Source organism: Rhinolophus ferrumequinum (genome assembly GCF_004115265.2).
Source record: "Rhinolophus ferrumequinum isolate MPI-CBG mRhiFer1 chromosome 5 unlocalized genomic scaffold, mRhiFer1_v1.p scaffold_110_arrow_ctg1, whole genome shotgun sequence".
In the NCBI taxonomy this organism is placed as follows: domain Eukaryota; kingdom Metazoa; phylum Chordata; class Mammalia; order Chiroptera; family Rhinolophidae; genus Rhinolophus; species Rhinolophus ferrumequinum.
Window position 1 is genome coordinate 10,051,136 of NW_022680355.1, and position 17,206 is coordinate 10,068,341.

General features: G+C 34.7%; 1 protein-coding gene across 1 annotated transcript in view; it reads left to right on the plus strand.

Moving 5' to 3' along the window:
* The window catches only part of GPR158 (G protein-coupled receptor 158), a 394,094-nt gene that overhangs the window by 275,823 nt on the left and 101,065 nt on the right, over positions 1-17,206 (plus strand). Inside the window, exon 5 of the mRNA XM_033100781.1 lies at positions 3,183-3,251. Coding sequence (XP_032956672.1) covers positions 3,183-3,251 — 69 coding nt within the window. The remainder of the gene's footprint in view (positions 1-3,182; positions 3,252-17,206) is intronic.

The window sequence follows — 17,206 nt, forward strand, 5'->3', positions numbered from 1 at the left end:
ATGCCTCTGTACTTTGCATCCAAAGATTATAGAATTTAGAAATTGACGTTGACACAATTTCATAAAATTGGTCTAATAAGATTAACCCTTTTCTTTGGTTCACAGTTTTGATGTCTGACTGTTATAAACCTTCATAAGACAGTTCTGAAAGTTTGAGAAATGGGGAAAGTTTCCAGAATGGAGATGGAATCTGCTCATCTGTATTGTAAACTCTGGAATTATATTTATTAGCCATTATGGATTCTAAACCAGAGAGTTAGGCTCCATTATAACTCCCCCAGTTTGATATTCACATACAAGTAATCACAAATGTAATGTTGGATAATTTAATAATGCAGCTGGTACCGAATAAAAACTTATAAGTACATATTAGTTAGGAAAGGCTTTGTTTAGACTTCTGTGCATATTATGATACCTAATGTTGAATTTTCTAATAGTTGAATTGACACATTTTGGATGATGTTTTTAATTTTATTTAATTATTAAAATGTGTATTATACAGCAATGTATGATTACAGCTCCAAAGAAATTAAAATATATCCAGAATATTTCCATATCTATTCACTTCTTTAGAAGAAAACATTGTTATCAGCTTGGTGTACCCTCTAGACTCGTATTTGATATATTTATGTATGCTTAGAGAAAATGTATGGTGTTGATTTGTGTATATGTGTTTTATATAAATAGAATCATACTGTATATTGTTGATCATCTTTTAAGGAAGTTTTGCAAGAGTTTCCCAGTTAGCAACTCTGGTTAAAAAGACTTCCATACCTCCATTTCTGTCTCAGGCCAAATTCTGAAGGAGGCGCTTCCATTATTTTGCTCATTATCCCCCTCATCCATCTTCAGTTTTCAATCCTTCCTCTTTCGCTTACACACTTAGCACCTCCTCTCTCCTTCCTTATCGTATCGCTTGGACTCTAAGGAAAAGATTCCTGTTTTTCACTTTGAACTTAAGTCCATGTATTACTTACAAGACTTGTAAATTAATCCTTGGCACCAAGTACAAAATAAAAGGCTTTGTTTTAGTTAAAAGAATTTCCAGTACCAATTTAAAAAATGGAGAAATATTTCAGGGAGCGTGAGGTTTTTTCTTTGTCCCTAAAGTCTCACCTATTAGGTACCTGCTCATTCTGTGAGGCCATAAAACCAGCTCTGCCCGAGAATATTCTGAAATGAAAAGTGTACATTTTGAACAGGCCTTACTTTTGATTATTGAATCACTTAGTGGAGTTCCAATTTATAATTTGAAATTATGGGTTCCTGTACTCCACTAGGAGCACGGCAATGAAGTGTTAAGAAGATTTCTCAACATTTCCAAATGAAAAAGAGACAGGTTATTTGCTCTGGGAATACCTAAGAGCATGTACCATCACCACTGTTGTTACGTGGCAGCGATGGTTGTAACACAGCTAAAAACCTAATGGCCCTAAAAAAAGAACTGCTGTGTTCCCTACCCCCCAGGCTTTTGGCTCTTTCTAGGGTCATTTTGTATCCCAGCATTAAAAGACTTTTGATGGCTACTTGTACTTCTGTGGTTTTCAAGTGTATCATCTGGGTGCTGTTTTCTACCTTGAAAAATACATACCTACTAGTTAAGTACCTGGCATGATGCTCGCCATTTTGTATACTTCTTATTTTATTAAACTTGTCTGATTTAATAAGGTAAAGATTAGGAAACCCATTTTACAAATGAGGCCATTGAAGTTTAAGGTCACCTAACTGTAAGTAGTTGTTTCATATTCAAACTGAGATGATGTTAACTCCAAAGTTTGTTATTTCCATTAAGCCTTGCAGTTTCTTTTTATATCCCCTTTTTTCAAACAATATAGGTTGTTCACAAGCAGTCTGATATATTATTTTGGACTCTCAGTGTTATTTTCTTGGAAAGTTTAAAAAATAAACCATAGATTATTCATAATTATGTATGAATGTAATTTGCCATCTTGCAAATTCTACCAGCAAAAACCTATTTAAAGGCTTGCTGATAAAAACTTTCTTCTCACTAAAAGCACCTGCCAGCTAAAAATAAAGATCAATAGTGAGAAGTCTCTGGAATAATCAAGTCTGTTCACTGACAAAACTTGTTTCTCCATTCCCAGATTCTTAAATTAATAAAAGACCTGAGTTCTTTAGAATTTTCTTCTTCTGACTATCCAGTTATCTGATACTTCTTTTTAAGTAATGGACTTTTGTGGTTTGGCTTTTCAGCTTCTTTATGTTAGTTGAAAAATTAATTGCTACTACTTCAAATTATTTTCCTGTTAAGATAAATATTTACACCAGGTGTAATGGTGTGTATATATTTTATGTTGCATTTAGTCAACACACAGGGACTCCAGAATGACCTCGTTTTGTGTTTGTATTCTTAATTGTTATATTTACTTTATATTGATATGTGAACTCATCAAAGCAAAATGTATTATTAGAAGATAAAATTGATCATTTAGTCTTTGATTTCTTGCCACGGCTCTAAGCATTTTGTTTTGGGAAGATAATGGTATATTGAGTCCAACAAAATATCTTAGCAAACTTTGAAAATTCAGGCAATTTATTTGAAAAATACAATAAGTTTATAAGAAACTTACTCTTTTGAATTTTGAGTTAAGAATAATTTAAGCGTGTTTACAAGGTAAGAGTCCTCTGTTATTTAACATGATTTTTGGTATTCACATAGTGGAGCTCTATTAGTGAATTCTGGGGACTATATTTTGACCTGGTGAGAAATGTATAACTGAGATGCCAAGACCTTGTGCATAAATTTGTTTAATCCACCGAAACCATCACGCAGGTATTTGTGAAATGACTTAGGGATAGAATTCAATATGCACTTGTAGCTGATGTTTCAGAAATACAGGCAAGATCTGTGTCTGTGAATTGCTTAGACTGAGAGGATCTGTAGATAGCGTTCTCAGATGCTTAGACTATTCATTGATTCAAATTTTAGAGAACGAAATTCCACGAAGGCACTGGAAATATCATTAACTCTTCCATCACCTTTATAGTCAGTCTTTTTGTGTGTTTTAGTTAAGTTCACCTGTCTGAAATACCAGCCAGTTTTCATTTGTTTTTTCCCCAAAGAATGTTGTTCTACTGGTTGAAGCATTGTTACAGTAGCATAAATTCTTCCATGCCTAGAAATGTAAGTCTAACAATGGCATTTTCATTTTGTTTTTTAGAGCATCAGGGCATCGGGACTTATCTTGTTGGAAACGATCCTTTTTGGGTCTCTGCTTCTATACTTTCCAGTAAGTAACATAATTATATTTTAAAAGTAGCCATTTATTTTATTTTGCCAAGGCAGTAATTTGTGTGTGTGTGTGTGTGTGTGTGTGTGTGTGTGTGTGTATATATGTATATATATATATATATATACACACATACATACATACTTTTTTATATATCTATCTGTATAATATATAGAGATAGATAAGCAAGGATTTTACATATATTTAATACCTGGCTCTGACCTATTGAATAATCTTAGATGGTAATTAACATTTCTAAACTTTGGTTGCCTTTTGTAAAATGGAGCTAATTATACCTTTCTTCCCAAATTTATGATGAGGGTTAAATAAATTCCTAAGTTAACTAACATACAGAAGTCATGCTTGGTATATATGCTTGGTATATATATATTCATTTCCTTCTTCTTCCTCCTCTACCTGAATCACTACCATGAGACACACCAACTAGTTAATGCTGGAAAATTCCAAATGGTTACATAGAAAAATAAACATAATAAAATAAATGTATGTGGCATAGATAATCACAGTAGACTCTTCTTATCACACTAGTAACGTGTCTGTAATCAGAAGATAAGTAAGGATTTTACTCATTCAAGTCAACCAATTTGTATTCAGCAGTTATGGTGTGTCAAGCACCATGCTAATTTCAGGAAATATTCTATGAGAAAATAAACTTGATTTATCGTCTCAAGAAGTTTATAATTCAGAGAAGGAGATGAACAAGTACAGGCAATTATGATATAATGTCACAATAGCTAAGAGAGTATTAAAAGCAGGACACTGTGGGGACACTTAGAAGAGACACCTTACCAAGTCTGGGGAATAAAATACCATTGGGGAATAAAATGACTGCGATCTGAGAGAAGAGTAGATATTAGAGAAGGAAAAGACAGGGCTGCCAGGATACCATATTCTTTCTGGGTTTCCCCTTGCCTCACTAGCTGCTTCATTTCAGCCTTCTTTGTTGATTCTTAACCTTTTTTTCCCACCTCTTAATACTTGAGTGCCTCAGGACCCAGTCCTTGTAGCTCTTCTAAATCTACTCTGCCTTGGTGATCTCATCTACCTTTAAATACTATTTCTATTCTAATGTTTCCAAAGTTTATATATCCAATATAGACCTTTCACCTGAGCTCCAAACTCATATTCAACTGCTTGACAACTCCATTTGAATTCCCTGTCATGTTCCTAACTGAGCTACTGACCTTCCTCACCTCCAAAGTCAGTCTCCCTATCTCCATTGATGACAACTCTGCCCTGTCAGTTACTGAGGCCAAAAACCTGAGCGTTACGTCATCCTTGATCTTCTCTTTCTATTACATCCATCAGAAAATCCTTCAAAATACAGCAAGAATCTAATCACTCCCTATCACAATCACTGTTACCACCCTGGTCTAAACCACAATTAATCTTTTCTGGATTATTCTCATAGTCTCTTCCTGGCTTCTCCCTCCATGCTTACCCCCTACAATCTGTCTGTTTTGAAAGTATCAGCCAATTTTAACACCAAAGTTAAATCATGGCATTGCTCTTCTCAAAACTCTCACGATGTTCTCCCATTTTACTCTGGCTTTTTTACATTTTACATTTGGCTTTTACAGTAAAAGCCAAAATCCTTAGAATGGCCTCAAAAGCCCATGATTTGGATCCTGCCCCCTCTATTATTAATATCTCATTTTTGAACCCTCTTCGCTCACTCAATGTTTATAAGCATTCTTAATCTATTCAAGTTTTCTACTTCTTGAATAACATTTTATATTCCTCCTTAAAATAAAAATTTATTTAGATATAGTCAGTTTTTAGTTTTACGTAAAATCATCCATATTACTTAAGTCTTCTAATTTACCAGCATAGAGTTATTCATGGTAATAATAGAACCAATATAATAATACAAAGACTGTTTCTCATGCCTGGGACTGTTCCAGTGTAAATGGCATGTCGTGCATCGTAACATTTAATCTTCCCCATAGAACTAACTACCAGGCAGGTATTTAACCAGTCATAGAATTTCCCAGTTAGAAAGTTGAAGATCTGAAATGACTTCAGTAATTTTAATAATAATCTTATCATCTGAATATGTGTTATTGCTGCCACCATCCTCTTTTTCCTGAACTTCTACTATTTGAAAATATATTTCTACCCAGTAGCCAGAAGGATCTATCAAGCCTAATTTGTCACCCCTTCTATAGTTTCCCAGTGTTCTTAGAATGAAGATCAAAACTCTTGACATGGTTTGTAATGTTATGTATAGTGTGGTCTTTGCCCAGCTCCCCAGCCTCATTCAATACCACTTCTCTCCTCACTTTCTTCACTCAGCGACCCTGACTTTCTTTCAGTTATTAAAGGAAACACAATCTCTCCCACAACAGGCATAATAATAGCTCCTAACAATGTCCACAGTTCTAATGCCTGGAACCTGTGAATATGTTACCTTACATGCAGGTGTGGTTAATTTGAAGACTTCTAGATGTGGAGATTACACTGGGTTATCTGGATGGGTTCAGGATTCTAAGTGAAAAAGACAAGCAGAAGAGAGAGAACCAAAGATTGCACTGGCTATTGTTGGCTTTGAAGAGGGAGAAAGGAGACCATAAGCCAAGGAATATGGCATCCTCTAGAAACTGGACAAGGCAAGGAAACAGACTGTTCTCTAGAGCCCCTAGAAGAAACATCTTGATTTTAGTTCTTTAAGAGTCATTTCAGACTTCTGACCTCCAGAACTGAAAGATAGTAAATCTGCGCTGCGGTAATATGTTACAGCAGCAATAGGAAACTAATATGCCTCTTGTCATAGGATCTTTTCACATGCTTTTCCTTCAGTTTTAAACAGTCTTCTTTACATTTCCCCACCCCCTCCCATGAATTCTTTTGCCTAATTAATATAGTATCTAGTCATTCTTTAGATTTAGATTCTTTAGATTTTTAGTATCCCTTTCTCAGGAAAGCTTTTCTTAACCCTCAATCTGAGTCAACCTCCTTATAATAACTTCTCATGGAACCGCACTTTCTTTCTTGACAGCACCTATCTCAATTTGTAATTATACATTAAAAAGTGCAATTATTTGATTAATGTCATTCTCCTGCACAGACTCTAGTTCTATGAGAGGAAGGTCCTGTTTCTGTTTCTCTCACTGCTGTATCGGCGGCATTTAGCCTAGGGCTTATCACCATCATCACAGCACAGCAGATATGCAGTGGGGTAGGGAGTGAGACTCTACTGGGTAAACTCACAACGATGCCCTAAATGAGTGTCCTGTTGCAGCCTCCAAAGAATCTGCTTGATTTTGGAAGACTTAGAATGATGGTCCTTATTTATATTACTTTGTGCAGTGCTTGCAGTTAGGCAATAAAATACTTTTTAATGTTAGTTTGAGGTGTTATGTAAGTTTGGTTTATTTTTACTTATAAGAGTCATATTTATTCAAATGAAGTGGTCATATTAATGAGCCTGGGCCAAAAATTATAGAAGAATTTTAATGCCTCTGAAATGGAAGAAGTATTCTAGAAAAGAAGGACATTTCAAAAATATAACAAAGGTTAGCTGCTAAGTGTTCAAAGCCATTATTATAGACCCTTACATTGATGGGGATCTAATTGGAAATACATCTGATGTGCCTGTATCTACGATGATATCAAATGCGGAGAAGTAGTGGGGAGAGAAATGGAAACTTAAAAGGAATTTAAAGACAGCACTTTTTCTTGATAATTCTAATATGCCCGAGAGGGGAAAGAAAGAAACAAACAAACAGAAGAGAAGACTTACCAAATAAATTCTGTCCAACAGAAACACTAGGATAGCTCATCGTGTTGATTTTATGTTTACTTAGCTGTCGATTTCATCTTTCACAGCATAAATTCTTTCTGTAACTGCTTGAGATATTAATGTGTAGCTCTCAGGTTCTTACTGTGTATCTTGGTTTTAAATAAGTTGTTGTCCATGCTCTGAAGACAGAAAGGGCCAAATCGTTAATGAAGATTTGAAGGAGCATAAGATACAAAGGGAGAAAGGAGGTTAAAGTATACCTCCTGATTGAACCTGGAAAGCATTTTTATTTTAGATGAGAGAATGGGAGATGATATCTTGGAAATAGACTGTAAAGTCTGGCTACATAGGATGTGCATATGTACATGGGTGTGCATGCACAAAGTATTCTTAAAAAGAAGAGTAACTTGGTTATTGGACCAGGGCTCACTGGCTTCCTTCGTTTTGCAGAAATGAAGTTTAGAACTTTTGGTCAAATTTTTGCTGCAAGGAGGATCTCTGTATTAAGTGATAAAGGTGATTAAGTAAACCTAATAGAGCCAAAAGGTCTAATCATTTGATGGTGTAAATGTGACCTATACTTTTCTAGTTTGTTAAATATCTTACCTACTTTCTCTGTTCTTGGTGGCCTATACAAAACTTGCTCATGAAAGTTTTACTGGGGGTTACTGTTTTTGAAAAAAGTATACTTGAATAAAGTAGAAATAATTTTAGGGCTGGGTAACTCCATGGAAAGAGGCTTTGGGGATAGTCACTGTTCTAACTGAGTTGTTATGCAATGAGCCTTTTCTCTTTTTTTATGCTGCATATTGTTGTTCAGATTTGCAAGAATTAAGGTTATTTTTGCCTTTTCTAAGCAATCTTAGACTACAGACGATTTCATAACAATGCTTATATTGGAAAGTCCAAATTAGAGATTATCATCATTGTGCAGATGAGGACAAACCAAAATCTGACTAAATTTAGCACTGTTATAATTGGATAGCACAGAGCCAAAGCACTTAAAACATTTTCTAACAGATTCTCAAGAGACTCATTATTTGAAGCCCATACATTTGTGAACGAATTATTAGTCTTCATAATCACCTAAAACCTTTCATACAATTCATACAAAGAAAGAAACAAGACCTTTAAAAAGTCAGAGTATATTTTTCTTGTTAATTACATAAAAAATGACTTAGTAAAACATTAAGTAATACGGGGTCTAGAATTTTGATTAAACCACCAGTTTCAGTGAATAAGATGAATTTTTTCCTCTAGTTTTAATTATCTATTTGGTTGGCTGATGAGCCTTCCTATAAAGGACATCAATATGTGTGTAAATATAGTACTTATTTTTGGGTTGTCCCAACCCTCACCCCTCTAGGTCCTACAGAAAAGAACTGCAAAATATTAGAACTGGAAGGGACATCAAACACAACATGTTCTTTATTCAGCCTCTGCTTTGCAAATGAACGAAAAGAGGCTGAGAGAAGTTGCAACTCATCCAACTTTTCTCAGCCAGGTAATGAGAAAGCCAAGAATGGAATCTAGTCTCTTGATCCCTAGTCTAGCACTCTTTTCCTATTATGACAGTACTTCTGATAGGTGATGTGGAGGTGAGATTCAGATGGCAGGCATCATACAGGGTAGTCGGGGAGGCCCGTGTGTATACCTCGGTCAGCCCCCCGTCCTCATTAGGTCTCCAAGGAAATAAAAGGCACAGAGGATAAACCAGGAAACCAATTTGAGTTTTGGCTCTCAGACCCTATAAAACTCCTATAAGCTCAGATGGACTGTATTGTTGAACCATATGAAGTGTCTGATATTCAGGCATTTTACTTACAAAAATAGCAATTTTATGTGTCACCCTAATAAATAATCCTGTTAGACCATATCAGGTTGGCTTCAGTGGCACAGAACCTAAGTCAGTTAAGAGATCACTTTTTTTTTCCTCCTACTTTGTTCTTTATTTTATTTTACTTTATTTTATTTCATGTTGCTTTTATTTTTTTTAAAATTAAAGTTTATTGGGGTGACAATGGTTAGTAAAGTTACACAAGTTTCAAGTGTACAATTCTGTAAAACCTCATCTATATATCACATTGTATGTTCACCACCCAGTCAGTTCTCCTTCCATCACCATATATTTGATCTCATTTACCTTCATCTACCACCCTCCGCCGCTCCCCCAAAGCCTGAAGCTCAGCTCAGAATTTTTTTACTCCAATATGAAACACACATAGCATCCAGAAGCAGAGGGAAAACAAGAGCATATTGCTCCCATGTATAGAGCTTAAAGGGAAGGAAATAAAGGAAAGAGAATTAAAAGTGGGGAAGAAGAGTGAGATTGAGAACATGAGAACATAGCTAAAACAGCCAAGTTTTTAATTCATTACTATTATTATTTATTTTGATGCTCAAATTAACCCAGTGGGAGCCCCTGCAAGCTAGCTCCTGCATTCTTTTGATATAATAGCATCATTCTTTGAGTACTTCTCCATTTTCTAGTGCAACAGACCGTAGTACTTTCTTATCCCAGCCCTGGAATCAATCAGCCTTTTCTCCAAGAAGCCCTGGTTCTTTTTTGGGGGGAAATGGTAGCAACTCAGTTCTGAGACAGATTCACTTCCATTGTGCCAAACATAGGGAAGAAAGGTCCAAATTTTACAACTAGGCCAGTGTTTCTCGACCTCATTTATCTAGGAATCTTTGTAAGATTTCTCCTCAACTCTAGGATTCCATCCTTATGTCTGATCTAGACTGCATCATATTTGGTGTCATTTAATTCCATTTGGATTGATAACATAGCAAAAGAGAAAAAGGAAATTGGAAAGTTCAATACTCACGAGGATCAGAGTACTGTTGAGAAAATAGTAGTTGTTTCATGCCAAGGTAGCTCAGAGAGTGTGGGAGTAGAAGACAATCCCCAAACTAGAAGATTTCAGGGATTTTGGCTAAAAATATTGAGAACAAAAGACATCAGAGAACTAGACAACCTCCTTCAAGGGAATTTGAAAAGCGGAAGGCCAAAACACTTTGTTCTCTTCTATAGGGTAGATTAGAGGAAAAGAAGAAATGGCTATAAATATCCTGGAATTCTGTGCAGTGCCATTTATCTACTTTTTCCTGTGTTCCTCTTCCCAAATAACCCACCAGAGAGAAGTCTGGTCTTAGTGGAAGTGGCTGTGTACAAGTCAGACAGTGAGGTTAGCCTGTCTGCATATTCTAGGGTACTTGTCAGAAATTAACTCTTCATCTTCCTTTAGCCAAAAGAGTTTTAATAAACTGAAAGAGCCCTGAAGAGCTGAGAATTGGACCTCTGGCTTTAGTTTGCCATTGAAAAGCAACAGTGTTTTCATCTCTGCTAAAATAAACACCGATTATACTATATGCCTCTTAAAAACACTTTGTTGTTTTTGTGAAATACAATAACTACTTATGTACAAACTAGAACAAAATTGAAAAACAAAAATAAAAGGCTAAAAGATCAACCAAAGGTAAAAGATCATTATCATCCAGAAATAATCATTGTATACATTTGATCATTTGCGCATCTATATAGGCACATATTGAAATAGAAAATTTATAGATGGTTTAAATTGAGATAGAGGTAGGATTATTCTATTAATTTTTTAATAAAAAGTATTAAGTGTAATCTTTATTATTTTCAACAAGAAACTGAAATGAATCTGAAAATATTACTGAGTTTTAGATAAATGAATCTTCACAACAAGCATTATTATTATAGTTCTAAAAGATCTTTCTAAAGTTAAAAAGTATTACAAAATGTTTAATAAGTTGGGTTAATTTTTTTTTACTTAGCAATATATTTTCAGTCTCAACAATGTCACTTGACTTCAGCCATGAAAGCTAAGAAATCAAACTCAAATACAGTGCCCTCTCGCCCACTTTTTGAATTTTGTTAGTTAATAATTTTTTAGTTGTTAACATTTATAACATTCCTATACAACATGCAATTTTGAAACTATAATTTTCATAGTTGTTCAATCTTAGTTCTATATTTAAATAGATTTAATGTTTTCCACTAATCTTTGTAACCTGACTTCTTCATTCCTCAGTTCTTATTTTGATTTGTCCCTTGGTTTTCATTAACAGGTGTTTTGTGAAGGAATAATGAGTTTTATAGTTCTTGAGTTTTTATATGCTTGAGAGTCTCTATGCATTGTCCTGATACCTGAAGAATAACTTCCCTGGGTATAAATATTTCAAGATGTGTTTTCCATTGTTTTGAACTTTGTATTCATTGTCTGAATATTTCCAGCTCTTGAAATAGCCTGATTTCTCCCTTCTATGGATGACTTGATACTTTTGCCTATGTGCCAATAAGTCATTCTTTAGTCTTGCAATTAAATAATTAAACTAGGAATTACCTTGGAATTTATCATTCTGTACCATTTTTTTTTCTTGAATCATGGTTTCTTTTCAATACATAGATGCAAGACTGCTTTTATCCCTGGAATGTTTTTTTAATTACATCTTTAATTTTTTAAATTTCTTCAGGAATGTGAATTATGTATACATTACATCTTTAATTTTTAAATTTCTTCAGGAATGTGAATTATATATACATTGCATTTTCTTTTCCTTTTGTATCTATAATGTTTCTAGTCACTTGTGCATCTTTGTCCTTTTCTATCTTGTTTTGTGTTTCCCTCAAGTCTTTATTCTCTGACCTTTACACTATTCTCAGTTGTTTATTCTGCTTGAGTTGATTCTAATATTCCTATAACATCTCTAATGTTTTTATTTTATTTTCATTTTCATTTTCTCCCTACTCCCCCAGCTTTCTTGGAGTAGTTTTATCTCTTTCTTGTTTTTCTCATCTCTTCTTTGATATCTAGAATCTTTTTCTTTGACCTTCTTTATCAGAGGGAACATGTTTTCTGTAATTTCTCTGAGACTGTGAGAATTACTTATTTGAACTTTCATCAGTTTTCTTGGGTACTGTCGCTTTTGTTGTCCATTTTTCATCTGTCTTTTCTCCCCAGTAGTTAAACAAAGAATCTGTGCTGGTTCCTTTCTGATTTTACTTAACTTTTTAATTTTGATAATCCTTTTTTATTGTGGCAAAATATACATACACATAAGCTTACCATTTTAATAAGTTTTAAATGTACAAGTCAGTGGCAGTAAATATAATTACATTGTTGTGAGACCATCACCATTATCCATTCCAAGAAGTTTTTCTTCATCAAACTAAAACTCTGTGTCCATTAAATAATAACTTCCTATTCCTTCTTCACTCCCAACCCTTGTTAACCTCTATTCTACTTTCTATCTCTAAGAATTTGCCTATTCCAGGTACTTGAAATGAGTGGAATTATACAATGTTTGTCCTTTTGTGCCTTGCTTATTTCACTTAGCATAATGTTTTCAGGGTTCGTCCAGGTTATGGCATATGTCAAAATTTTATTTCCTTTCATGGCTGAGTACTATTCCGTTCTATGTGTGTACCACATTTTGTTTACCGTTCATCTGTTGATGAATATTTGGATTGTTTCCACCTTTTGCCTATTGTAAATGATGCTGCAATGTACATTGGTGTAGAAGTATCTGAGTTCCTGCTTTCAGTTTTTTTTGGTATATATAATATGTAGGAGTGAAATTGCTAGATCATGTGGTAATTTTATGTTTAATATTTGAGGAACTGCCAAACTGTTTTCCATAGTGGCTTAAGCAATTTTCATTCCCACCAGCAATGCATGAGGGTTTCAGTTTCTTCACATCCTTATCAAAACTTGTATTTTATTTTTTTTGATTGTTTTAATTTACAGTTATTTTTACATTATTTTACATTGTTTATAGTTATCCTAATGGGTGTGAAGTAGTATCTCATTGTGGTTTTGATTTGGTACTTTTCATTTTTGAATGAAGCAGTTTTTCAGATAACTATTTTATGAAGAATCACATCAAGAGCAGCTGAAGGAATAGTTCGAGGCAAGTTACCTCTTAATTTTGAGATCACATGAAGCCCCAAATTTAAGCTGTGTTATAATCTGAGGCTTTGCCTCTCTCTTTCACCACATGTTAGCTCTGGCTACCTTCCTCGGCCAAGGTTATATTTAGGTTCAGCAACAAAGATGGCATATTTCCAATCTCTCTTCAATATGGGGTAACACTATGTTTCTAAATGTGGTTCCAAACAGACCAGGCACACTTCCATCGCAAAGCCCTTACACTGGCTATTTCCTTTGCCTGGCACTCACTTCTTCCCATTATCTATGTGACAACTTCCTCACTTCCTTCACGTCTTTGCTGAAATGTCTTCTCAGCGAAGCTTACCCTGTTTTTGATTTTGTTTTCCAATTACCGTTGACATTCAATATTGTTTTATATTAGCTTCAGGTGTATATAGCATAATAGTTAGACATTGATATAGCTTATGAAGTGATCCCCTGATTAGTCTAGTAACTACCTGGCACTACAGTTATTGTAATATTATTGACTATATTCCCTGTGCTGTAGTTTACATCCCCGTGACTGTCTTGTAATTGCCAGTTTGTACTTCCTAGTCCCTTCTGCTTTTTCACCCATGCCCCTAACCCTCCTTCCATCTGACTATCAGTTTATTCTCTGTATCTGTGAGTCTGCTTCTGTTTTGTTTGTTTGTTTATTTTGTTCTTTAGATTCCACATATAAGTGAGATCATATTCACCCAGTTTACATTATTTATTTATTTGTTTGTTTGTTTGTTTCAGGTGTACAAAGCAACATAATAGACATTTGCACCCCTCACATGGTGATAACCCCCATTCCCCAAACTACCACTCCTCTGACATCTTATATAACTATTACAAAACCTATTCACCCTGTTTACTTTGAATAGCATCTTAGCCTACTCCTCACAGTACTTCTGATTGCTCTCACCCTAGTAATTCTTTTTGCATTGAATTTATGAATTTATATATACCATACCACTTTTGTTATCATTATTTCTTACACATATGTATTTTTTTTATTTTTTATCTCCCCCCCTCACACACTAGAATTTAAGTTCATGTCCTTATTTCAGTCCCTGGAACAGTACCTGGTACATAGTGGGTACTCAACAAATATTTTTTGAATGACTGAATATTTTTCAGACATTCTTTATAGATTAACATATAGAGTGTGGTTCTTCCCTTGTATTATTAATGATGGATTTTCATACCTTTTAAAAATTCTTTTTTTGTGTTTTTAGCTGTAATCATATTTTTTAATTGTAAGTCTTTCAAGAGCAAGATCATGTCTGTTACGTCTATGTCGATCACAGTACATTAAAAATTTGTTGAATTTCAATATAATTCTAACTAAAGCAATTACTCACATGCATATACACACATATAAATGTACAGCTGTATATATCTGTCTTTATTTTTGTGTCTCTCTGTTTCTAGATCTCTGTCTTTATCTCTAATTTCCCTATTGGGAGATTTAAAGGAATCTAGACCAATAATAAAAATACTTGAATAATAGCTTACGAAGTCTCATATGACCTGGTCCCTCTTTACTTCTTTGACCTCAAACTCCACTACTCTCTGCCTTTCCCTCTCTCTCTCTCTCAGTGAAAGGAAGCTAAAGAACTCATTAATTTGGAATAAACAGGGAGAGGTTAATTCAAAAATTATGACATTAAGGTGAGAATAAACCATTACAATTGCAGAGAATTTCTAACAAGGCCAAATGGAGACAGATTCAGCGATGACGTGGAGGCAGAAATGTCACAATTTGTCAGTAGACTAAGAACATAAGAAATTATCCTGAGAATGCCTTCACAGGAATCAATGAGGAGGTGCTGGCTCTGGCAATGACAGAGAACTTGACAGTCAGATGGTTTGAGTTGAAAGATAAGAAATTACAACTCTGCAGCCATGTCATAGCTAGCATGTTTTAGCTCTCTAGTGAAAAAAAGAAAGAAAAGGAAAAAAGAAAGGATAAAGTATCAGTTCATTTCTAATTCGTTTACTAGAGTTTGTGGAAAACATGTGGCAGGAACTCTATCTCTTTTTCAGCGGTTACTATTTGTCCCGATTACAAAAATACATGTTGAATTTTCCTGTGCAGGCCCAAGACACTTAAGTAGCTGTTTCTGAAGTTTGGTAAGTATTTTTCAGTTAATAAGTAGGCTAACACATTTATACTTTAGAATTTAGGTATTTTATGTGAACATGTGATTTTAGAGAACTTTAATAGTCTCTAGGAAACAGGCTCTGAATTGTCAGACGTTTACATTAGCAGTCTACCAATCTCTGTGGTCTTCTACGTGAACAATTTGACCTAAGAAGATGTAAAGCCACTTAGAGATGTTCGAGAGATAATTAAGAAAACAGTTACAAACAGAAAAATAAGTTTCAGAGTTGGAATTAGCAATGTCTACTGAAAAATCGTTGCTTCTCCAAAGCTATTGGGGGGGGGAAACGTTGTAGAAGACTTAGAAACACTTTTTTATTATTTTAAATGGTAGCAAGTATTCTTTTGAAAACGACAAGAAGATGATGTTTTGACACGGCAAATTATATCTTAAATGTCAGGAGCTACACAATGTCACTAAAGAGTCACAATTCAATAAAGTAGATATATTACTTAAAGAAAATAGAAAGAGAGGAAAAATATAAAGGTATAATACTTAAGGGAATGATATTAATAAAAACCCAACCTCAGTATATCCAAAGCCTGGTAAAACTGTGATTGAAGGAAGCATTTGGACCTGTAACCATAACTACAAAGGTCAACATGAACATTTAGGAGAAAGAACAGATTGCTTTCCTAGAATATATCAGAGAAGTATGTCAATTTATATGTTTATTGTAGTTATATGTTTATCTAAAAGCTGATATTATTGTATATGAACATTGAATGTTATAATTTCTGTAATATGAATAAAATAGACTAATTTTTTGTGAAAGTGTAATTACTATCGATGGAACTTTAGAGGTAATATAAATTATCTAAAGGAAATGTTATTTATGATTAGATGTGTATAATCTCCATGATTTGTCTAACCTGGAGTATTCCAAATTGAGATTTATTTCGAATGCCATCTCTAGGCTTTGGAGATAATATAAATATGATAAATTCAAATCCAGACATGTTCAGATGACATTCTGATACAAACCTTACATTCAATTCTACTTTGACTTTCTTCATTCTTCATACTTTCATGTCTGTAACCAATATTGGCTTTGCATCATGCTTAGAGGAGTGTGGGGAAAATACTTGTTCTGCTCGATGGTCTTGTCCACTTCATGCAGTGAGTTGTGCTGTTGGAGTCTGGATGCGACCTAAGTGGCAGCCCCCCACACAAGGGCTGCTGTTCTCTGTGACGATGGGCTGAGAGGCTTTGTTGTTTATTCGCGTTGCTCTCAAAACAGTTGCACATTTGTCTTTTCATGTAAAGCACAGCATCTCATCAGACGATCTAAACTAAAAGATGCTCTAAAGAAGAAAAGGTCAAGTATATTTGGCAAATGCTTCTACTTGGGGAGTCACAGTGAACGTTAGTTATTAACGGCTTTGAGATATGCAGTAAAGGACGTGTTTGAAACCGGGCATTTCCCCCATCTTTCTTGATTCCATTATACCCTTTCTCACATAACACCTATTACAATAGTTGTAATTAATAATATAAATCCCACAATGTTTGCCTTAAAAAATACATGTTAAAAATCACATAATATTGCAGAACTATTATTCCGTTTATATGGAGTGAAATTGTGTGTGTATGTGTGTATGTGTGTGTGTGATATGAGCATGAGGTAAACTATAAGAAAGCAAGAGAATGACAAACACAAAATTTAGGATTGTGGTTACCTTTGAGAGGTAAAGGAAGAGCTTGTGATCAAAGAGGAAGAAAGGCATAAAGGGAACTTTTAGGTAAGAGTAATATTCTTAAACTGAGTGATGGGTAAATGGCTATGACTATTTATTGTATCTATGTATAAAATCATAATGAATACACACACGTGCGTGCGTGCGCGTGCGTGCGCGCGCGCACACACACACACACACACACACACACACACAGATGTCGTGATGAGTAGAAGTCCAGAATATGAAGAGGATCCAGCAGAAGGAACTGGGAATGACCTAGCAGTGAAGTAGGAGGATCATTGAGTGGACATATGCATTTCAAGGAGAGAGAAAAGAGTTCCTTCAGATGCTGCTGATTAGTCTTGTAAGATGGGAAGTGAGAACTGCCCATTGAATTTGG